The sequence below is a fragment of the Elgaria multicarinata genome, chromosome 21, assembly GCF_023053635.1.
Source record: "Elgaria multicarinata webbii isolate HBS135686 ecotype San Diego chromosome 21, rElgMul1.1.pri, whole genome shotgun sequence".
NCBI lineage: Eukaryota > Metazoa > Chordata > Lepidosauria > Squamata > Anguidae > Elgaria > Elgaria multicarinata.
In genome coordinates this window covers 12,895,616-12,919,210 of record NC_086191.1, presented here as the reverse complement: position 1 = coordinate 12,919,210, position 23,595 = coordinate 12,895,616, and the positions used below count along the sequence as shown (strand labels likewise).

Genomic DNA, 23,595 nt, shown 5'->3' with positions numbered 1-23,595 from the left:
GGCAACCGGCCATGCTGGTTGGGAAACGCTGGGAGTTGTAGGACTTTCCCCACCCGTCTGAACGTGTGTAGGGTCGCACCCTTAATCACACCGCAGCCCTGCTCCCAATCTGGCCCATTTGCTATGGTTCGCAGCGGTGGCGTACCCCACAAGGACTAGAAACCTAGCTGCCACGGAGATCCTAAAAGATCCACAATTCAAGAAGGATGCAGACAAGCTGGAGCGTGTTCAGAGGAGGGCAACCAGGATGATCAGGGGTCTGGAAACAAAGCCCTATGAGGAGAGACTGAAAGAACTGGGCATGTTGAGCCTGGAGAAGAGAAGATTGAGGGGAGACATGATAGCACTCTTCAAATACTTAAAAGGTTGTCACACAGAGGAGGGCCAGGATCTCTTCTCAATCCTCCCAGAGTGCAGGACATGGAATAACGGGCTCAAGTGACAGGAAGCCAGATTCCGGCTGGACACCAGGAAAAACTTCCTCACTGTTAGAGCAGTATGACAAAACATCAGGAAAAACTTCCTGACTGTTAGAGCAGTACGACAATGGAATCAGTGACCTAGGGAGGTGGTGGGCTCTCCCACACTAGAGGCCTTCAAGAGGCAGCCGGACAACCATCTGTCAGGGATGCTTTAGGGTGGATTCCTGCATGGAGCAGGGGGTTGGACTCGATGGCCTTGTAGGCCCCTTCCAGCTCTGCTATTCTATGATTCTATGACATGACGGGCACCCAGAGGTCTTCTCCCTGGTGGGCCCCTTGCAAGGGCTGGAATCAGCACCAGCGGTGGTTGGGAGAAGCCCTGCAGTGTTTCCAGAGGTTCTCCTCCACCCTCTCTCGGTGATCTCTTCGGCAGCTCCTTCTGCAACCCGCTATATTTTCGGCAGGCGGGGACCACGTGCTCCAGACCCTTTCCAGGCCTTGCCTGACCCGGCCCCTCGCGGGAAGGACGAGCCTGCCTCACAGGCCTAGCCGAGGGAGCCCTGCCTGCCTCCAAGCGGCCTGTGAAGCAGAACCGAGCGAGACCCGAGACCAGCGGCTCCACGCCGGCCTGCCAAAAGCGAGGAGAGGTCAACCCAGCGCCCACCACCAGCACGCGGAAGGCAATGCCTGCCGGCTCCAGGGAGCGGAGGCACGGGAAGCAATCTGCCCCGGAGAGGGAGCGAGAGAAGCGTCTGCTCGGAGCCGCAGCAATGAAAGGCTGTTGAGCTTTTGTTTGCAAGGGCTTCGGCGGCAGCCGCCACCGCCGCATGGGTCAGGCTGGTCGTGTCAGGCTCGGAATCGAAGAGGACCCGAGTCCCACTGGCTCTGCAGTCAGATTTCAGCCTCTGGCAGCGGCTGACAGGCGCACTGTCGGAGGGTTGCGCTCTGCCGTGGGGAGCGTTTGCTGTCGGGGTGACTCAGGCGGACACGTAGGCTGACCCTGGTGTGGGGCTGGGGGTTGGTATTGATGGGCTACTGAGCGGAGATGCCTCCCTGGGCTGACAGAGGCGGCAGATGGAGAGGCAGTGTGCGTGTGCGTGTGCGTGCGCAGAGGGAAGAGAGATCAGCCAGGGCTGGCTAATGGCAGGCTGCCCAGCCTTCCCTCCTACAAGGTTGTGCCATTTCTCCCAACAGGCAGAGTGGACAGTTGAAAGAGCCCTTCTGCCTTTGCTTAGGACAGGTTTAATTCGTGTCAGGGACTTCCTGGGCCACGGAGAGCAAGACTACCCGGGTGTGGGCGGAAGGTCGGCAGCCCTTTGCTTTGGGCGATCCACTGGTTAAAGAGGCAGCTGAAAAGCAGGCCGGGCGGCAAGACAGAACGCTCGGCAGCTTACGGAAGGGGTGGGTGGGAAGGAACAGGAAAAGGAGGACAGGTGCTGAAGGCAAGGGAAGCAGAACTGAGTAAGCCTGGGCAGCTGGGGAAAGAGTGAGGGAATCCCAGGTTGTCAGCAGATCACCAGTTCCAGGACTGGGTGTTTCCCAGAGGCAGGACGTTACACAGAGCTCCAAGCGGTGGACATTTTCACATGAGAAGGGAAGAGTCTCCCCTTTGTCTCTCGTGTCTTTCCCTCCTGATTACTCCAATGGAAGCCTCCTCCCTAGGCTCAGGCTGCCCAGTTTCTCAGCCAGCCCCCCTCCGCTGTTCTGCCCTTCTGTGACATCAGGGAAACTCAGCCAATCGCTGCCAGAGAGACTTCGCCGAACCCTGCAGGCGTCACACCCCTCTGGATTTACAAAGAAAGACCGGCTCCCGCTCCTACAACACGCGGGACGAGGCGAGACGCTTCACAAGGCGAACGCAAGGAGGTGACGAAGGCGCAACACGCGAGTTCCAAACGGGTCTCCTCGGGTAGATGTGTACAACTAGAACAACCTGTGCCCTCCTCACCTTCTGTAAGCTGGAGGAGTTCAGCTGCGTCTTGTCGATTATTTTCACGGCCACCTGAATGGGAAGACACACACACACAGAAAGTCACGTTAGGCTGGACTGTCAGGAGAAGCAAAGGCTGAATGAAAGCAGACCTGGGCAGCTGCTAACGCTTGTCAGTGGACCACTCTTGGCCCAATTAAGCTAAGCTGTAACCCTGTGCCCCAATCACCGGTGCATTTTCTAGCATTCCTTGCTGCTAACCATTAAAAAAGACAAAAAACGTCATACCTCGGAAAGCCTATTTCTGGACACGAACTATAACGTAGCATTACGGCAGAGCCAGCGTGGTGTTGTGGTTAGAGCGTGGGACTTGGGACTAGGGAGATCCGGGTTCTAGTCCCCACGTGGCCATGAAGCATACTGGCTGATTTGGGGCCAGGCACTGATTCTCAGTCACTAACCTACCTCACAGGGTTGTTGTGAGGATAAAACGTAGAGGAGAAGTAGGAACATGTATACTGGCTGGACATCAGGAAAAACTTCCTGACTGTTAGAGTAGTACGACAACGGGACCAATTACCTGGGGAGGTCGTGATCTCTCCCACACTAGAGGCATCCAAGCTGGACAACCATCTGGCAGTGGTGCTTTAAGGGGGATTCCTGCCTTGAGCAGGGGGTTGGACTTGATGGCCTTCAAGGCCCTTTCCAATTCTACTATTCTATGATTCTATGACCATCTTGGGCTCAATGGAGAAAATGCAGGACATAAATGTAACAAACAATATTAACATTAACAGCAGACATGCATTTATGACTGTTTTTGAACGCTGGCGGCTGCCTTTGACTCTCGCTAAGCCCGCCTCACCTCACACCACCTGGGCTGAAGCGTAATAGGCCCGATAGACAATGCCTGTTCCACTTATTCCTGTTTTCGAACCTCCCTCCAAAAGTGACCCAAGGTGACTCAGTGAGATTCATGTGGGCGGCGATTTGAACCTGGGTCTCTCTGGCCCCGATCCGAGCTCTCCAGCTACCACGCCGCCACGCCGCCTGGCACAAAGACGGACCTTCTCCCGAAGGTGGCAAAGTGATACTTGACCACCTGAAGAATACGAAGAGCAGTCCTTCGGTACAACTGTTCCCCACGACGCAGAGAAGCGTCGGCTCAGCGGCAGAACCCAGAAGGTCCTGGGTTCGATCCCTGGCGTCTCCAGGCAGGGCTGGAGAAACTCCTGCCTGAAACCCCGGAGAGCTGCTGCTGCCGGTCCGTGCCGACAACACTGGGCTAGACGGACCCAGGGTCCGACTCGGTCTAAGGCAGCTTCCTATGTCGTTCCACCTTTCGGGCTTGTGGTGGTCAAGGCGAGATTTCCGGCAGGGACTCGTGGCTCGGCTCCTCCGCCGTGACCCCGCGCAGGCAGCTCCATCTGCGAGGGAAATCGTTTGCTGACTTCCCAGCCTGACAGAGAGAGGAGGCTGGTGGTGCGTTCCGCTGGTTTCCCCAGACGCTGCGCTAATAAGACACTCCAGGAGACGTCTTGTCTGAGTAGGAGGATGCTCAGAAGCTCCGTTACACCACTCGCTAAATGGCCGCGCGCTCGGCTACCGCCCGCTCGACAGGCCGTCACAGGGACGGGGCCATTAGCAGGCACGAGGCGGGATCCTGGGCCCGCCGGACACAGGTTCAGGGCTCAGGGAGCTCGCTCACATCCACAGGAAAGGGAGGGAGATTTCAAAACCTGTCGTCGTCACTGCTGGGGGAACTGGGAAGCGTCAAAAGCGGAGCTGCGGCGCCAAAGCTGGGTCTCTTTCCAGCTCCCACCAAACTAGACGGACCTTGTGTCGGCCAGACGGGCCTCTGCAGGGAGAGAAAAAAAAGCCCGCTTGCCTGATATAACCCTGATATAACTAGGGTTCCTGGTGGCTGATAATCTAAAGGACAAACTGATATACGGGCCCCCGGTCACAACCTGGGGGGAAATGGGAGTGTGCAAACACACCCACACACACCCCTCGCTCCAGATGTCGTGAGATCCGTGGGGTTTGCTTCTTTTCTGCTTTTAAAAGAAACAAGAGCAGCCCACAGCCCACAGAACGAGTGATGGAAGCCGGCCAGCTGCAGCTCCAGTCGACCAGAACACAGCTGGTAATTGCATCTCTCCTCAACTGGCAGGGAATGATTGTGACGGGAGCGGAGGCCTTGAACCGACACCAGTGCTCCAGTTTCTCCGGCTGGCGTAAGGACAGGGCTGCTCACGCCCCGGGGCCTGGAGAATCGTAATCCTGTGGCATGGAAACCCTAATCCTGCCCCCGATGTTTGTGGGGAGGGGAGGGGAATCAATTAAAATATCTGGGCAGAATGAGCTGATGAGGCATGGCTTTACTGCAAAAGGGTTTCCAAAGGTTTTCGCAGAGTTCTGGACTTCCGTGGCGAAAGAGCAGTGTGGTGGCGGGAAGGGGGAAGGTGGGGAAGTTTTACGGATGTGTGGGGTGGGAGAATGCACAAGAATAAGACACAGCCGGCCCTGAGTGTCTCCGGCAGCCACGGCCCTAAGTGTCTTTAAAAAGGTAACCCTGCAAATATTGAGGACTAGAAGCAGAACTTTTAAGAGGTTCTGGCAAACACCACATCTGCACGAAAGAAAATTCCGCAAGAGCGGCTTTCTATGAAGCATCTTCAGAGCTTTAGGATTAGACTGTGGAAAGCCCTGATCATCAACTATGCTGGGAGTTGTAGCCCAACACATCTAGAGGGCACCAGGTTGGGGAACACTGCTTTAAGCAACAGAACTTCTAGTGAAGTCCTTTAGTGGTTTTGTGTGTGTGTGTGGGGAGGGGTGTCTATTCATGCAGCAAAATAAGCAGGCCAAGTCCAGGGAGATGGTGAGAGCAGAACGCAACCCGTCAGATCACAGGTGGGTATTCTGATTTTCACAAAGGGTCATCCACATAAAAGCCTTCCCTCCTTATACCGTATCTCTCACATTACGCCAGTCCTTTTACAACTTCATTGGCTGCCAGTCCAGGGCTGGGCCCGATTCAAAGTGCTGGTATTGACATTTAAAGCCCTAAACGGTTTGGGGCCAGGTTATTTGAAGGAACGTCTCCTCCCATATGTACCTACCTGGACCTTAAGATCATCTACAGGGGTCCTTCTCCGTGAGCCCCTGCCAAAGGAAGTGAGGCAGGTGGCTACTAGGAGCAGGGCCTTCTCCGCTGTGGCACCCCGGTTGTGGAATGAGCTCCCCAGAGAGGTCCGCCTGGCACCTACACTGTACTCCTTTCGTCGCCAGCTGAAGACCTTTTTATTCTCTCAGTATTTTAACGCTTAATTTTAACTTAAATTTAAATTTTACTGTTTTAACTCTGTATTTTAATTTTATATCAATTTTGCTGCGTGGTTTTTAACCTGCTTGTGCTTTTTAGACTGTATTTTGTAATTGTGCTTTTAACCTGTTGGTTGTTTTATTATGGTTTTAATTTTTGTGAACCTCCCGGAGAGCTTCGGCTATTGGGCGGTATAAAACTGTAATAAATAAATAAATAATACCAAGTCAGAACCCTGGTTCATCTAATCTCCTGTAAACTGCCCAGAGAGCTTCGGCTACGGAGCGATATAGAAATGTAATAAATAAATAACAACAACCACAACCTTAGTTTTGTCAACACCAATCTTCGATCCTGCACCTTCCAACTATGCTGGTCTGCTACTCCCATCAAGTCCAACGCAACTGGAGGGCCCCAGGTTGGGAAACGCAGGCCTCCCAGACTCTCTTGGGTTTCAGACAGGAGCCTTTTACAGCTCTGCTTCTTGATGGGTCCGGGGGCCTTTGGCGTGTGCCCCTCAGCCATGAGGAGGAGGAGCCAATGACATCCTGTCTCCTCCTAGGCCAACTCCTAGTACTCAATAACGGGCTCAAGTTGCAGGAAGCCAGATTCCAGCTGGACATCAGGAAAAACTTCCTGACTGTTAGAGCAGTACGACAATGGAACCAGTGACCTAGGGAGGTTGTGGGCTCTCCCACACTAGAGGCCTTCAAGAGGCAGCTGGACAACCCTCTGTCAGGGATGCTGTAGGGTGGATTCCTGCATTGAGCAGGGGGTTGGGCTCGATGGCCTTGTAGGCCCCTTCCAACTCTGCTATTCTATGATTCTACTCAGCTTAAAGCCTGCCAGACTTCTTCTAGGGGCTGCCCCTCCTGACAACGCCGCATCGGCGAGCGCCTCTCATGGTCGGGGAAGGAGCCGGCCGGCCGGCCCTCGTCACGTTCTGCACAAGAAACCCAGACGAAGGGAAAAGATCCGCATCCTCCACGTCTGCGGCACTGGCTCGCCGGAGACCTCAGAGCAGGAGAGTGCGGAACTCGGTTCAGCCAGGGAAGGAGACTGGCCTCCGCCAAGTCAACCCTGCTCGTCAGTAACGACAAGCCGTTCCCCCAAGGATCCTCCTCAGGAAACCGACTAGGCATACGCTTCAGCTGTGTTTGCGTACAAGCTGTGAGGAAGCGGACAAACCTCACTGGTTTGCAAGCGACGGAAAGGGGCTCCAGGAAGCTCGGTGCCCCACAGGGCAGGAGACGCAACCTTGGCGAAGGCTGCAGTGTCTCCTCTCTGTGTCCGGCGCGGTCGGGAGGAGAAGGCAGAGAGAAACATCTGAAACGAGCAGCCCGGGTGTGACGGCACCACCGCCAGCCGCCATCTGCTTGGGGAGACAATCGAGAGAGAGAGAGAGAGAGAGAGAGCCTGGAACGGGCTCTCGGCAGGCTTTGCGCCAAGGGAAGATTTGGCATTTTTCTTCAAAGCTGCAGGTTCGTTCCTCGGGATTAGCCAGGGAAAGGGAGGGACGTGAGTGTTGGGAAATAGGTTCAGACAGCGGCAACCGTTAAAGGGGGACTTTGGAGCGCAATGTCCAGGCCCCCGTGGACGACCACCACAGAGAATGGCAAATCATGATTTGGGGGGGACGGGGGGACGGGACAGGAGAACACAGCAGCAAACATACCCACCATCAGGTGTTGATAGGCAGGGATGATCCTTCCATTTCCCTGGGATAACCCTTAGGTGTGGAAAGGGCCCAAGAAATAAAAATGTCGGATGATCATCTGCAGAACAGAACCTCCTTTCCCCAGATACATCTAAGGGAGCCTCTCTTCCACAGACGCTTAGGCCAACACATATTTGATAGTCTTTAAGGTGTCACAAGCTCTGGAATTTGTCCCTTCTGACAAATGAGGTCCCAAAGATGTGAGCACATCACGCCAGTCCTTTTCCAGCTTCATTGGCTGCCAGTCCAGGTCTGGGCCCGATTCAAAGTGCTGGTATTGACATTTAAGGCCCGAAACGGCTTGGGGCCAGGTTATCTGAAGGAACGCCTCCTCTCATATGTACCTGTCCGGACCTTAAGATCATCTACAGGGGCCCTTCTCCGTGAGCCCCTGCCAAAGGAAGTGAGGAGAACAGAGCAGCAAACATACCCACCATCAGGCGTTGGTACCAGTTGCAACCCCCCCCAACACCCCCCACTTTTTTTTTTTAACATGGGGTGAGTGGGATCGAGTGTGCTGCAAAGGGAAACACCAGCCCAAGCTTGCCCATCTGCCCATCTTCAACTGTCCAGAAAAAAAATGTTTTAAACTGTGTTGTTTTCATAGAAAAAACTCACAGTAATGTTATATTTGTGGAGGGGGGGGCGGTGAGGAGGAAGACAGGGAGCAGAGGGGAGGCAACTTGCCCGTGGCCCCCTCCCCAATCTTAGCAGTGATGTTGCGTTCAAAGCGCTTCCCTAAGAGAAAGGAGGGCGGCACGGTGGACCCTGCCTGCCAAAGTCTCCTGTCGAAAATCAATACAAACGTCTCCGGCGCAACGACACCGGTGCGGTTTGAGCACTATACGTTTTCTGTACACCCTCTGGGAGATGAGGTAAGATGTTCTCGTTCGGCCATGCACTTAAGTGGCCAGAGATAAAGGTCTATTTTAGAAGCCTACTGTTGCAATACACTGCTAAATGTGGTGTGCATTTTTTTTTAAAAAAAGACGTAAATACGCAGAGTAAGCAAGTATTTCTTTTTTAAAAACGATGCAATCTTATAGCATAAATGCCAAGGCTGCATTTAAGAGGTAGATGGACAATCATCTGTCAGGTAGGGTGGATTCCTGCATTGAGCAGGGGGTTGGACTCGATGGCCTTAGAGGCCCCTTCCAATTCTGCTATTCTATGAGATTTCTTCACCTGCAATGGGGCTGCCTTGTCACCTATGCCTGATGCAGTTCCCCAATGCTGGTCCTGAGGGTCAGGAGACCCCTCGGTTTTGAAGCAGGAAGCGGTAGGGGGCGATCCCTGGAGCAACAGTGTCGCAAACTCACTCAGGGGACTCCGGGCTTTTGCGTTTAAAAAGGTCATCTGCCCGGAGCCCTCGCAACTAGGAAGGGTTATAAATCAACTTAGAAATGATTCATCCAACAAGAGTTCCTTTACGGGAATTCATATGCAGTGGGTGCTACTGGAGGGTAGCGGCCAAGGCTGAGAGAGCACTCTCGAACTCAACTCTGCCCCGGGCTCATTATTCCACTTATTTATGGGGAGAATACTACGCAGCTACTTTACGGGTTCGTCAGCGAGGTTCTTCCGGCACTCAGAGGGCGGTACAAAAAGATGCTGATGATTATTACTGGTGCAGTGGGGCAGGATTTGTAATCCTGAAAACAGCTTGGATTGTGTGTGTGTGTGTGTGTGTGTGCGTGTTAGAAAGATGGTTGTGGGGATTCTTTGTGAAGGCAAGCTACTAGCTTTCAAGGTTATAAGGATGTGGCGAACTTACAAGGCTCCAGTGTTTAAGCAGACAGCCTTTCTGCCTCGCCCCTTCTTCTAGGCCAGCCTTCCTCAACCTGGGGCGCTCCAGATGTGTTGGACTACAACTCCCAGAATGCCCCAGCCAGCTCGGCTGGCTGGGGCATTCTGGGAGATGCAGTCCAACACATCTGGAGCGCCCCAGGTTGAGGAAGGCTGTTCTAGGCCTTGATTTGTACTCACTCCAGCTCCTAGCCCTGTGCCCAAGCCAAAAAACTCCAAAAGCTCAATTCTGGAGAACTTTTCAGGGGCTGGATTCCAGTGGTGGGCAGGGCCGTGGCAAAAGGGGCAGGGCTAAAATATCAGAAACGCCGGCATATTTTTGGTTAAAGCTTGCTATCGCCAGTAAGTAAGGCTTATAAGCGGCACTCCAACGTTTTAGAATTGAGGACAGGGTCTGCCCAAAAGGTGGGAAACATCAAACTTTTGGAAGGGGGGGGGCGGGCTGGCCTTCCAAGGACCCCCAGAGGGCAGGTTTTGGCTCCCAGGGCCTGAGGTTCCCCACACACCTGCTCTACAAGAACCGTGCCCCAAAGGAAGTGCGCAAATAATAACAACATTAATAATTGTGCTTCAGTCTGCATCCCTGATACAGATCACAATATCCTGCTTTTCCGGTTGAGGAATCGGTCTGTCTCGCTTTTCAAAGCCCTGAGTACACGCAACTTGGCCTGCATTCATCTGGGAACCAGGCTCTCTCCCGCCACGCCCTCTGCCCTGCTTTCGGAGGCCGCCGGCGTAGCCGAGCGCCCCGTCGCTCCTCGCTCCCCTCGGGGTTCTCTCTCACCTCTTTCCCCGTCAGGACGTGCCGCGCCAGCTTGACCTTGGCAAAGTTGCCCTTGCCAATCGTCTTCAACAGGCGGTAGTTCCCGATGTGCGGCTGTTCGTCGGCAGAGGTAGCTGGGGTGCGGCCTCGTAGCATATTGGACTTTGTGCTGGGCTTGGACTCTGGATGCCCCAAGGCCGGCTGCAAAGACACGAAGAAAGAAAGACTGGTCACGGGTTGCGGTTTCTGGAGCTTCCAAGTAATCCCATGCAATGACAACCAACCCTTTTCCATGCTCCTGCCTAGCGCAAGAGTAATGCAGCGTTATCCGGTATTTGGCAACCAACACTTAAACAGCAGCCATTCAATAACAACACAAAAATCACTAGTCCATACAAGGCTACACCATGAAAACCTGCTCATTTATTATGAGTGTGTGATTATATTTATAACCTGCCTTTTTTTCCCCCTTCTTGAAGGTTGGTTATTTACTTATTTATTTATTTATTACATTTCTATACCGCCTAATAGCCAGAGCTCTCTGAGGGGTTCACAAAAATTAAAAACATTCAAAGTATCAAACAACAGTAGAAAACCATACTATAAAATACAATATAAAAGCGAAACCAGATAAAAACAGCAGCAATGCAAAATTACGAATTTAAAACACCAAGTTGAAATTTATTTATAGATTGTTAAAATGTTGGGAGAATAAAAAGGTCTTCACCTGGCGTCTAAAAGCATATAATGTAGATGCCAAGCGAACCTCCTTAGGGAGCTCATTCCACAGCTGGGGTGCCACAGCGGAGAAGGCCCTGCTCCTGGTAGCCATCTGCCTCACTTCCTTTGGCAGGGGCTCGCGGAGAAGGACCCCTGAGGAGGACCTTAGGGTCCGGGCAGGTACATATGGGAGGAGGCGTTCCTTCAGATAACCTGGCCCCAAACCGTTTAGGGCTTTAAATGTCAATACCAGCACTTTGAATCGGGCCCGGACCTGGACTGGCAGCCGATGAAGCTGGAAAAGGACTGGCGTAATGTGGTCTCGTCGGCCAGTCCCTGTTAGTAACCGTGCTGCCCTGTTTTGTACCAGCTGAAGCTTCCGGACCGTTTTCAAAGGCAGCCCCACGTATAACATGGTCCTCCTCCTCTCCCTTCTATCCTCCCAACAACCCTGCGAGGTAGGTTAGGCTGAGAATCAGTGACTGGCCCGAAAGCTCACCCACTCAGCTTCATGGCCAAGTGAAGACCAGAAGCCTGGTCTCCCGAGTCCCAGCCCAAGCGAATCATTCTGGCTCAGTCTGCATAACGCATACCATGTTGCAGAATTTACTGGAAACCCCTGATTTTGATTTTGAAGACCCACAAAGTGGATACAGACTTGCCTGCCATCTGCTTACAAAACCTCCCCCCAGCCCACCTACCCGTCAACAAAGCTGTCTGCAGTATCTTGAATGGGAAAATCTGCATCCGCCAGTGACACCCCAACACCCAAAAAATACAGCCAAGGCAAAATCCAGGAGGCTATCAGAAAGGAGAGACACAGCTGTTGCACACATTGGCTGCTTACTAGCCCAGAGAGACGTCTCAAAAGGGCCGTTTCTAACTCATCCTCAGGTAGGTACAGGCCGGCTCAAGGGCACAAGGTCTTAGTTACAGACTTAATGGAAAAATAAAGAGCAGAGCATGCTCAGGAATTCACAGCTAGTTGTTGTTTCAAACGGCGGCCAATGCCACATCCTCTAAGGAAATGCCACTGTCTGCCTAGCCCTGCAGTCACCCAGCCATTATTATTCCCATTTCACACGTGGGGAAATTAAGGATGAGAATCAGCAATCTGATTCAGGCCTTTCAGAGTCCGTGCCTGGGAGTGAGAAGGATCTGAGACACGGATCTCATTTTGGACTATGTGTCATTTATATCGCATATCCAGTTATAGAAGTGGAAGAGGCAGTGGCAAACAAGCCCTGTCCAGGGGACCTTACAAACAAAATTATCTTCATTCCTTTCTATTCCTCTTACCAGCCCCCTGTCCCTCACTTCCAAATGTCTCACTTCAAAATCTGGGGCAAACAACCCAGAGGTTTAACACAATAACAAATCATGGGTTCAAACTCTGGGTTTTTGTCCCCCAACAACCCAGAATTCCAGGCTCGCTCCTGCATGGCCCCAATACCCTTGAGTTGTCATTAGATGAAAACTGGGCCAATGAATTTTGGCAGGTAGCTAATCTGAAACAAACAGAACTTTATGTGAGTGTGCTCAGTTTTTCCAACCTTGTTCTGCCCAGTGTGAGACCACTGGTGCAGGTAGAGTCTGCACCCTACCAAGCAGAGGAGATGGCGTTTTGTTTGCACCCTACCAAGCAGAGGAGATGGCGTTTTGTTTGCACCCTACCAAGCAGAGGAGATGGCGTTTTGCTTGCACTCTACCAAGCAGAGGAGATGGCGTTTTGTTTGCACCCTACCAAGCAGAGGAGATGGCGTTTTGTTTGCACCCTACCAAGCAGAGGAGATGGCGTTTTGCTTGCACTCTACCAAGCAGAGGAGATGGCGTTTTGTTTGCACCCTACCAAGCAGAGGAGATGGCGTTTTGTTTGCACCCTACCAAGCAGAGGAGATGGTGTTTTGTTTGCACCCTACCAAGCAGAGGAGATGGCGTTTTGTTTGCACCTTACCAAGCAGAGATGGCGTTTTGTTTGCACCCTACCAAGCAGAGGAGATGGCGTTTTGCTTGCACTCTACCAAGCAGAGGAGATGGTGTTTTGTTTGCACCCTACCAAGCAGAGGAGATGGCGTTTTGTTTGCACCCTACCAAGCAGAGGAGATGGCGTTTTGTTTGCACCCTACCAAGCAGAGGAGATGGCGTTTTGTTTGCACCTTACCAAGCAGAGATGGCGTTTTGTTTGCACCCTACCAAGAAGAGGAGATGGCGTTTTGTTTGCACCCTACCAACATGGATGAAGTAGTGGCACTATGACAGTGACTGAAAGTGACAGCATTATTGGCAACAGGTAGAGGGCTTGCCCAGCCCTGACAGTATAAATGCTGATGGAGGACAGCATCTCGCTACACTCCTGGCTTCAGTTGTAGTGGGGTAATTGACTCTGGCTAACAAATTCCAGGCTGAGCCATCCTGCAACTGTCCTCTTCGCTAGATTTTCAACTCATTAGATCATGCACATTGAAATGCCAGGATGCAAATGTCTGCCCCCCGGAACAGGGTTTTGAGTCTTGTGCAGTGAGCCTGCAGATGTACAGAAGGCCCGGGAAAGGCTTTCTGCTCTGGAACCGGGCCCCACGCTTGGCTCGCTCTTCAAGGATGCCGTGGGGGGGTGTTGCTCTCCTGGGTACACCGCAACAGCTGAGCTACTCTTCCAAAGGCACCCAAGAGGAGCAGAAGCAAACGCTGCATCCCTCATTTATAATTTACACCCAGGCTGGGTAGGGAAGGATGAAAAAGGAACGCTGTAAGCGCTGACGAAGGGTGGATCGGATCCAGTCTTCACTCTTGAGAGCGTTACTCGACAGCTTCATTCGACTGCAGCCCCCGGGGAGTATTCCATAGGTGGCCTGTCGCTGCTTGAGTTATCCCATGGGGAATCTGATGGGATCTCAAGCTAAAACAACACACAGACTGCTGGATGGTGAAAATAGAAGGTGAGGCTGACCTTAACTGGTTTCCATCTAATCTGGCATCCTGTTTCCCACAAACTAGATGCCTCTGGAAAATCCTAGAGCAGGACAGAACAGCAACAGCCCTCTCCCCAGAGACACGATCCTGGAGGCAGTACACAGCTATCACGAGCAGCGGCTATGGGACTGGTTTGCATGCCACGACAACCCACCTTTATTATTTTTTGTGGGTTATCATGAACAAGCCCAATTGCTCCCACTGCACTTGCAAGAGACGAAACAACCCGCAAACCTTCCATCTGTGCTTGGGTTAGCACTACATGCAAACCAGGAACTCTAGCTTATTTCTTTCCCAACAATCTAAAGAAAGAAGTCAACAACAAACCATGGGTTCTTCCTCTGGCTTGTCAGGGAAGAAACAAGCCAGAGTTCCTGGTTTGCATGTAACGCTAATCACTTACCAGGAGCAATTGGGCCCATTCACAATAAATCACTTTAAAAAAAATTGTGATTTTGTTGTGATATGCTAACTGGGTCTTATCCTCCACAAATTTGTTGAGTCCCCCTTAAATAAAACCACTGAGTCGAAAAAAAATCACTTCAAAAATGGAGAACAGAGCAACACAACTCCACAATATTAAATGAATTAAAAAAACACACACCCCACAATGGCTCAATTTGCACAAAGTGCTGTGCTAGAATTGTTCAGAATCCTGGCTTATTGTTTTGGGCTTGACTATTCTAATAGATGCCTCCCCCTTGCAGAGGGGAAGAGTTGCTGTAAGCCTAAACCTTAAAAAGAAGGGATCTAAGAACATCAGAAGAGCCCTGCGGGATCAGACCAGGGGCCCATCTTGTCTAGCATTCTGTTCACACAGTGGCTGACCAGCTGTTGATGAGGAACCCACAAGCAGGACACGTGTGCAATTGGTGCACATACGCATAGCATCTCTGATACCGGAGGTAGCTTAGAAGCATCAAGACTAGTAGCCATTGATAGCCTTCTCCTGCAGGAATTGGTCCAACCCCCTTTGAAAGCTATCCAAATTGGTGGCCGTCTCTATGTCTTGTGATAGCAAAGACGTATTGATGGCTACCAATTTGTCCACGCCAAAGGAATAGATGTAGAAACGCTCCCTTTCAGATCGCCGTCCTCCTACCCAGTAGAGGAAACCAAGGTGAAACTCTGTCCTGATGAAAGCATTGAGCGAACCACCTATTGGGACAACCTTTACTCCATACACTGTGGCTTCGGCATGGATGTTGAGAACGCTCAACACCAATCTGGAGACTACCACCTCCATCAGCTCTGGCAGGGAAACCCATGGGCAATGAATGAGGTGGCTGGTACACCAGCATAATCCCCCAGTGCCCAACGAAAGGTTCAAACTTTCCACATCAGTTCTCAAACCGACAGAATGCCTGACAAGCAAGGCAGAATTCCCACAGACCACAGCAACCTCCTACCTCCCCAGCCCACAAGTCAATTCTGATGCTGAACCAAGTACCTGGGAGGACAGAGCTGGAAGAGACTTCCACGCGTTCGCAGCATGTTAAAAGACCAAGACTGTTTCTACACCTGCCTTTTCCCCCAGGATCGTTCCTGTGCATCCAACTGACGCACAGGGGATCCCGGGAGTAGTCAGAGATGATCCCTCCATTTTCATGGGATAACCCTTAGGTGTGGAAAGGGCCCAAGAAATAAAAATGTCGGATGATCATCTGCAGAACAGAACCTCCTTTCCCCAGATACATCTAAGGGAGCCTCTCTTCCACAGACACTTAGGCCATCACATATTTGATAGTCTTTAAGGTCTCACAAGCTCTGGAATTTGTCCCTTCTGACAAATGAGGTCCGAAAGTGGGAGCTGTTCTAATGGAGCGATTTTCAAACGCTTGGAAGCTTACCAGGTATTCCCTCAATGAGAACAAATGGGTACTGAGACGCCCCGGAGTGCAATGGCCCATTGTTAGCAATTTCCCCCCATGATAGGTGGCAGCAGGAAAAAAAATTTGGGTGTGTTCCGAGTTGGGCTCTTGGGTCATACAAGTGAATGTGAGCTGATCTACTTATGTGCTCCAGAAGTTTCTTTGAGACAGGTAAGTAGGTATTTGTCAGCAAATGAGTTGATGCACAAAAGGTTTCCAGAAGATAGAAAGCTTCAAAACCATTAGTGTTCCAAATCTCCCTGCCTCCCTCCTATCAGCTACGACCAAATTCATTTGAAACTCCTTCACTGACTAATTGCCCGTTTGGCAGGTGAAGAGTGGCCCTAGAAGGCTACCGTTACTCCCTGATACCAGCTGAAGACTTCTTGGGGAAAGAAGGACTTAAACACACACACCAATTAAAATCCTGGGAACCGTAACCTTTGCAGCTGCAAATCTCAGGTTCCACTCCAGGAAGTAGGTGCGCTTCTGAGGATTGAAATGCCGTACCCATCTGCTTTAGATCTGTAACAGAAACCTGGAAATGCAACGGGACCCCCTTAATCCTCTGGGAGGAACTTGAGCGACTGTTTTCTTCAAAGAAGCCTTGATTGATCATACTTTTAAAAAAAAGCTAAATGCAGAATAGGAACTGAACTACTGAAACGTATATGCCGAAAGCCCAACAGAGAGAGATAGTTTTAATAGGGTGAGCATATGAAAAAGAGGACGGGGCGCCTGTGTCTTTAATAGTTGCGTAGAAAAGGGAATTTCAGCTGGTGTCATTTGTACATATGGAGAACCTGGTGAAATGCCCTCTTCATCACAACAGTTAAAGCTGCAGGAGCTATACTAGAGTGACCGGATTTAAAAGAGGGCAGCTTTAACTGTTGTGATGAAGAGGGAATTTCACCAGGTTCCCCATATATACAAATGACACCTGCTGAAATTCCAATACAACTGTTAAAAGATACAGGAGCCCTGTCCTCCTTTTCATATGGTCACCCTGGTTTTAAGGAGGTGCAAATGACAGCCAGGCACCATCCCAACTCCCACAAATGACCTCCCAGCTTTCACACACACACACACACACACACACACACACACACACTGCACCGCTGCTTCCTGAACCACTAAAGTTTTCCCAGGCGACTAACGCCGCAGTAGTAGATCAGTGTGAATCTTTAAAGCCCTGAATAGCATGCTCCCAGATTACTAGGTAACAGCAGCTGTTCCCATATCGTCTTTCCCCGAATGCATTGTGCCTTGGAGTGCATATCTAGGGAATGCAGATTTTTCAAAATGTAGATGAATTTGAAAAGGGAACCGCTAGGGCTGGGACTACACCTCCACAGGCCACGATGCCTCTTTCTCGTGGGGCTCCCGTTCTCATGTGGGTGGAGGTGGTTTAAATGGGTACATTTGCCAGCACTACAGATTTCTACGGAGCCTCTCCTCTGAATGTTGCTGACGACGGTTGCTCTTCCGAAGTTGCACATTAACCCGTCTGAAGCAGCCCTGTTAAGGAAATGAAGTCCCCAACGGTGTGGGACTTGCGCTTTAGAGGCCTGGTCTGTTTAAATAAGGAGCAAAGCATGTGTCAGGTGCCTCCCTGCCCCGTTTTGAAAGAGAACAGCACAAGCCGGAACTGCAGCACTGCTCTTACAGCCGGGACGGCATCCCTGCAAGCCCACGAATATCCTATTTCACTTACAGCTGTGAGCTGGATTTAAGCCGTTGGGAGGCAAACTCCTGCCATTAATTCTTGTTGACAAAGGGTTTCCAGAAAGCGGCCCTGAAGGTGAGCGCACAAGGTGCTGACGAGGAACCATTTTGACTGCCACGCTGCATTAGAACCACAGTCTGAACTCTGTGGCAAAGACGCCCCAGGAGCAAATGCAGCAGTGCCCAAAGCAGTACCAGAGTTCATCTGGAGGAGCCGACCGCTCCTAACACAGAGCTGAGTGGGGACAATGACAGCCCCAGTTGTTTAGGGAGATATAAGAGGCCATTGTCTGGCACTCACTATGCCAGGGCTGTCTTCATGTCATACTACAGGTAGGAGGGTTCCATGACTTAATGGCTCCTCCGCTCAAATACATTTCCCTGCACGTAGAAAAGCAGCATCTCAGGGAAATCTCTTCCAGCCCAGCCTTCTCCTTGACATGCTAGTTTTCCGTGTGCAAGGAAATTCATCTGTATGGATGAGCCATTCTGAGGCGTGCCCCCGCTCCCCGACTGATATAGAAAGTGGGACGGCCTAGGCACAGAGCTTTACCACCTCAGTGAGAACTAGGCCACGATGTGGAAAGGAGGTCGAGATCTCTATGACCGCTTAAGAAGCTCAGGCCACACGTAGGAATGGCAGAGGAGCAGAAAGGCGCAAGTCAGGTGCGTTACGATGTTCAAAAACATCTCTTCTGGTTGCTTTGTAAAATGCTGCCCCTTTTTCATGCCACAAAGACGGACATCATATGCTTCTACAAGGGTCTCAACCTTTGAATCAGCCAGTGAAATTTAATGAAAATTTCAGCTGATTAATCAGTAACACAACATTTTGCAACCAGTTGGCCTACATGTCAAGGACACCTTTTTCTCAGCCTATTTTGGTTCCGGTGTGCTCCCGTAATAAAGAATGAAGGAAAGTGGGGAGAACACCGTTTTCTTCTTAATGAAGAGCGATAGCTTGTGTTTATGAAATCATAACTTGCCCCCTTATACATCCTTTATTGAAAGACAGTTCTCAAAAAGACACCTATATTCAGGTTTCGGTAATATGCAATTTAATCAATTCATCGATTAAAAGCTGAGATTAGTCAGCCCAGAACACGGTTTAGCAAAAACAGGGAAAGAAAAACCATCAAATGCCCGATTTCACGTGGTTAAGTCACCTAAAATACTCTGAAAGAAAAGGTAGTCTGGGCTATCCATTCTACGAGAGTTTCGTCTGAACCAGCCCGGAGGAGAAACCCCACGAAAGCACATCCGAGTTATGCACAGTCAATTGCTCGTGTTTCTAAACAGGCCCCAGATACAAACTGAGTTCCCTTAGCTCCATCTACAAACTAGTCAACACACCAAATCTTTTCACCAACAACTCATCTAAATATCTCATTCGGGATCCTTCGAGACAAGAGACTTACTACTCCCATCGTTACAGGCACGCCGTATCTGTCCCCTCCGCTCATTAAGCGCCGTCTCGCTGCAACCTCACGCAGCAGCGCTTCCGCCGGCCACAGTGTCTTCAGCTCCAGAGCGCCCGTTGCCAGCCAAAGGTTGCATGTACCTCATCGATCCAGTACGGCTTCAAGAGAGGCCAAGGAAGGAAAAAGAGAAAGAGAGGCTACTGTCCGTGCTGCGAAGCGACAGGTACGCCGGAATCCAAAATGACCGCCCACGAGTCTGAGCGAAGAGGGGCCCTGGCGAACTCCACAAGCCTCTCCCGCGACGGAAGCACGTTACACCTTCGTTTGTCGACCCAAAGTGAAAACTACCCGAAGGAGCAAAGTACAGCTACAGCCCTGAGCCAGCGCAGAACTTCCTCATCCAACCGGTGCCCAGTCTCCACCTCCGATACCTGAGCAAGGCAACACCTTTCACAATTTTCCCAGTCACTGAGCCAGGGAACACCTGGGCTGTTTAGCAAGTCCTCCGAGCCTGTTTTCAAGTTGCGGGGTGGGAGGGAAATATAATAATATCCCTTCACATAAACCCCCCAAAAGCTTCTTCCAACTTAAATAAGAAAGCCAGGCTGTTCTAGGGGGTCCAACTCCAGGCAGAAGCGTGCCTTGCTTTCACCTCCTCCACCCCCAGACACCAAGGTAGAAAAGAAACCTGCATTTCACTCGGTGGGAGGGGAAAACGAAAGAGGGAGAGTCACAGCAACGTCACGTTTCTCCCCCACAGGAAGTGGCCTGCCCCACCCATGCAAGCAGCAGGCAGGGCTTTGGAAAGAGCCACAGAGGGGGGAGAGAGAGAGAGAGAGAGAGAGAACCCAGAAAAGATGACGCTACCCCTTTGACCTGTCATCAGAGGATTTGGAGCAATGACAAGCCAAACTGTTGGCTGAGCACTGATACTTTCTCAAAGCAGGATTTTTCTGTTTGTTTTGTTTTTGCAAAGAGGCTGCCAGTTTTAAAGGAGTGGAAGGGAGGGAAAGCAAACCTGATACCCCGAATGGGGCAAAAGAAGACGGAGCAGTTTCTAGGCAGGGCTGGGTGTGCTCTGCACTAGAGGGGAAGTCAGAATTCTGCACCAAAATAAAGCTAGATCTTGCAAAGGGCCAACTTGAATGAATTCTCAGATCCAGCCTAATTCATCTCATCATCGTTTCTTCTTTCCACGGATTTCACAGAATCCTAGAATAGCAAAGTTGGAAGGGGCTTACGAGGCCATCGAGTCCAACCCCCTGCTCAATGCAGGAATCCACCCTAAAGCATCCCTGACAGAGGGTTGTCCAGCTGCCTCTTGAAGGCCTCGAGTGTGGGAGAGCCCACCACCTCCCTAGGTCACTGGTTCCATTGTCGTACTGCTCGAACAGTCAGGAAGCTTTTCCTGATGTCCAGCTGGAATCTGGCTTCCTGTCACTTGAGCCCGTTATTCCGTGTCCTGCACTCTGGGAGGATCGAGAAGAGATCCCGGCCCTCCTCTGTGTGACAACCTTTCAAGTTTTTGAAGAGTTCTCTCATGTCTCCCTTCAATCTTCTCTTCTCCAGGCAAAACATGCCCAGTTCTTTCAGTCTCTCCTCATAGGGCTTTGTTTCCAGACCCCTTCGGTTTCTGTTAGTGGGGGGAGGTTGGAGGTGGGGAAGGGCTACGCAGGGCCCCTGGAGCCCTGGAAAGTGTCCGCATCCTTGCAAGAGTATCTATACAGCCATAATGACTAGATGCTTTAAGAACACCGTGAAAGCTGAAATTCCCAAGAAGCAGAACCCTGTGGCCAGCACCACAATTCCACAATGTTCCTGCGTGCCCACAACATCACATTTCTTGGGCACAGCCACCAAGGGAGTCCGGTTCACTGTATAACCACTGGCACAATATTTCATGCTGTCCAGTCCCACTTGCCCGATAATCTGTGGCAGGTGACTGTTGCTTCCAGGTGGCGAGGCACAGCACCCATCTCTGCAGTGCGTGAGCTCAGGGTATATGGATGCGGCTGCCAAGGGATTCACGCACGATTTATCGTCAGCTGGGGAATCACAGAGGCTCCTGCCAAAAAGACAGATAAGGCCCCGTTCACGGAGCAGGGAATTGTGGAGATTATGTCTTCCCTGCCCCAGAAACACACCTGGCTTTGGGCTTCGATGTACACAGTCACTCGGTGCAGGAGTCATTTCTGGATGCAGCGTTTTCAACGTGACGTATAGCTGCAGCAGCTGTTAAAGTGGCCGCACTACTGCAACTCATGGCGGGGACAGCACAGCCAGACATGCTGCAGAATTAATCCAGGCTTCAAGCCCGTCCTTCGCCCACACACACCTGCCACAGGGACTGACTTTCTACTCCAGGGAGAAACCATCTTAAAGGCCGGCTTCCCAGCAGCTGAGAGCATCAGGTGCTTGTGAGCTGCTCCAATCCTTGACAAAATTTGGGAGGGGTACATTTCTTAATTCTAAGATCTAGAAAGGTCTCAGGCAAATGTCTGCGTACAGACAATATTATCGTGGCTTATTAAAGCCACGATACGCACAAGCCTTCTTTTGCCCATGCAGCAGGAAGTATCTAATTAACCATAGTTTCCTGTTTCATCTGAACCATGAAACGAAGGTTGCCAGCTTCAGAAGAAGTCAGGATCTTAAATCAAAAAGTAGCACAAACGAATCGGCTTTGATGTTATATCAAAAGAGGTCTTTCTGTTCTGTCTTTAGACTCTTGTCCTTATGGTTGCAAAAACAGATTTACTAGGGTGACCCTATGAAAAGGAGGACGGGGCTCCTGTATCTTTAACAGTTGCATAGAAAAGGGAATTTCAGCAGGTGTCATTTGTATATATGGAGAACCTGGTGAAATTCCCTCTTCATCACAGCAGTTAAAGCTGCCCTCTTTTAAATCTGGTCACTCTAGTATAGCTCCTGCAGCTTTAACTGCTGTGATGAAGAGGGAATTTCACCAGGTTCTCCATATATACAAATGACACCAGCTGAAATTCCCTTTTCTATGCAACTGTTAAAGATACAGGAGCCTTGTCCTCCTTTTCATAGGGTCACCCTAGATTTACTACTAACCAAACAACAACTACAAAGGAAATGCCAAGGATGTAAAGAAGTAGAAGGCCTAGTGTCTCTCTAGCACTGGGAATTTCCAAGTCCACCAATCGGCTTTTTAAAACCACATGCGTTGGGATTCTTATTATTAAATGTAATATTATCAATATAAATATACTGCTTCTCAAATCCCGAAGTGGTTTACAAAGGAATACAAACAATATACATGGAAGAATTATATTAGAATCATAGAATCGTAGAATAGCAGAGTTGGAAGGGGCCTACAAGGCCATCGAGTCCAACCCCCTGCTCAATGCAGGAATCCACCTTAAAGCAACCCTGACAGATGGTTGTCCAGCTGCCTCTTGAAGGCCTCTAGTATGGGAGAGCCCACAACCTCCCTAGGTTACTGGTTCCATTGTAGTACTGCTCTAACAGTCAGGAAGTTTTTCCTGATGTCCAGATGGCTTCCTTTAACTTGAGCCCGTTATTCCGTGTCCTGCACTCTGGGAGGATCGAGAAGAGATCCTGGCCCTCCTCTGTGTGACGACCTTTCAAGTATTTGAAGAGTGCTCTCACGTCTCCCCTCAGTCTTCTCTTCTCCAGGCTAAACCTGCCCAGTTCTTTCAGTCTCTCCTCATAGGGCTTTGTTTCCAGACCCCTGATCATCCTGGTTGCCCTCCTCTGAACACACTCCAGCTTGTCTGCGTCCTTCTTGAATTGTGGAGCTCAGAACTGGACGCAATACTCTAGATGAGGCCTAACCAGGGCCGAATAGAGAGGAACCAGTACCTCACATGATTTGGAAGCTATACTTCTATTAATGCAGCCCAAAATTGCATTGGCCTTTCTTGCAGCCCTATCGCACTGTTGGCTCCTATTCAGCTTGCGATCTACAACAATTCCAAGATCCTTCTTGTTTGTAGTATTGCTGAGCCAAAGAATTTGGCTCAAAGGTAACTCATGGCTGGTAGCAAGCCAAAGTAAACTGATCGGTTTTCAGTCAATGCCTAAAACATGCCAGTTTTGAGGCCTGGCGTACCTCAGAGGGGAGATCATTCCCCTACATCTCCCATCATCCCCAGACAACGTGGCTAACACATCTGAGGGGCAACATTTGGGGGGAAGCTGCCGCAGAGTGTGCTTTTCTAAAAATCAAAACGGCGGTCTGAATATTTCACATTCGAGGCGGGGATGAAAACGGTGCACGAGAGGAAATGTCACAGGCGGCCGCCGTTTAGCACCTTCCTGTCACAGGCATGAAAGCGAGCGTGGATTAAAACGTGCCATGGCCCAAGGCGACTGCCTAGGAGAAGAGGCTGACCCAGCCTGTACGGACGGGGCTCTTCTTCGTTCAAAACTCCCCAAAGGCTGGGATTTTGTAACTACAGCTCCAGGCCGACTGGAGAAAGCCTCCCGCAGGCAAGAGAGGCACAGCCCCTGGTCATCCCCCAAACGGGGCCAGAGAAGCCGTCCCCTCCGCGCCTTTTCTCACAAGGCTTCCGTCGGAAAGGCGCTTATCTAAATACCTCTGCCAATAACCGAGACGGCTGCTGAGAACAGCAGGTGCCCCAATGCCAGGCCTCACTGTGCCTACACACCTGTATGAACATAGATGCTCCTTGGGAACAAGGCTGTGTGCTGCTTGGCTCGCTAGGCTGTGTAAAGTGCCACTTAGATTGATGGCATAAATAATAGTCACCACCTCAGAGCTCCGGACTGGGGTGCTAGGGCCCGCTTGCTCTGTGGCCTCAGCATCCAGGGTTCAAATTTGCACTTCTTTCCCTACGGTCTTGGAAGTGTTCCTCTTCATTCCATCAGGCCTACTCTGCAGTTTCAAAGCCCCGGTTCACACATAACGC

General features: G+C 50.8%; 1 protein-coding gene across 7 annotated transcripts in view; it reads right to left on the bottom strand.

Annotated features, from left to right (window-relative positions):
• Positions 1 to 23,595, bottom strand: part of MARK2 (microtubule affinity regulating kinase 2) — a 117,487-nt gene that overhangs the window by 33,678 nt on the left and 60,214 nt on the right. For 6 of the 7 annotated variants that reach the window (XM_063146165.1, XM_063146159.1, XM_063146161.1 and 3 more), the window contains 2 exons: positions 9,988 to 10,167; positions 2,371 to 2,424 (listed from right to left, as the gene is read on the bottom strand). In XM_063146165.1, the coding sequence (XP_063002235.1) occupies positions 2,371 to 2,424; positions 9,988 to 10,167 (234 nt within the window). Of the gene's footprint in view, positions 1 to 2,370; positions 2,425 to 9,987; positions 10,168 to 18,670; positions 19,190 to 23,595 lie in introns of those variants that run through there. The other variant, XM_063146162.1, reaches the window with a different exon arrangement.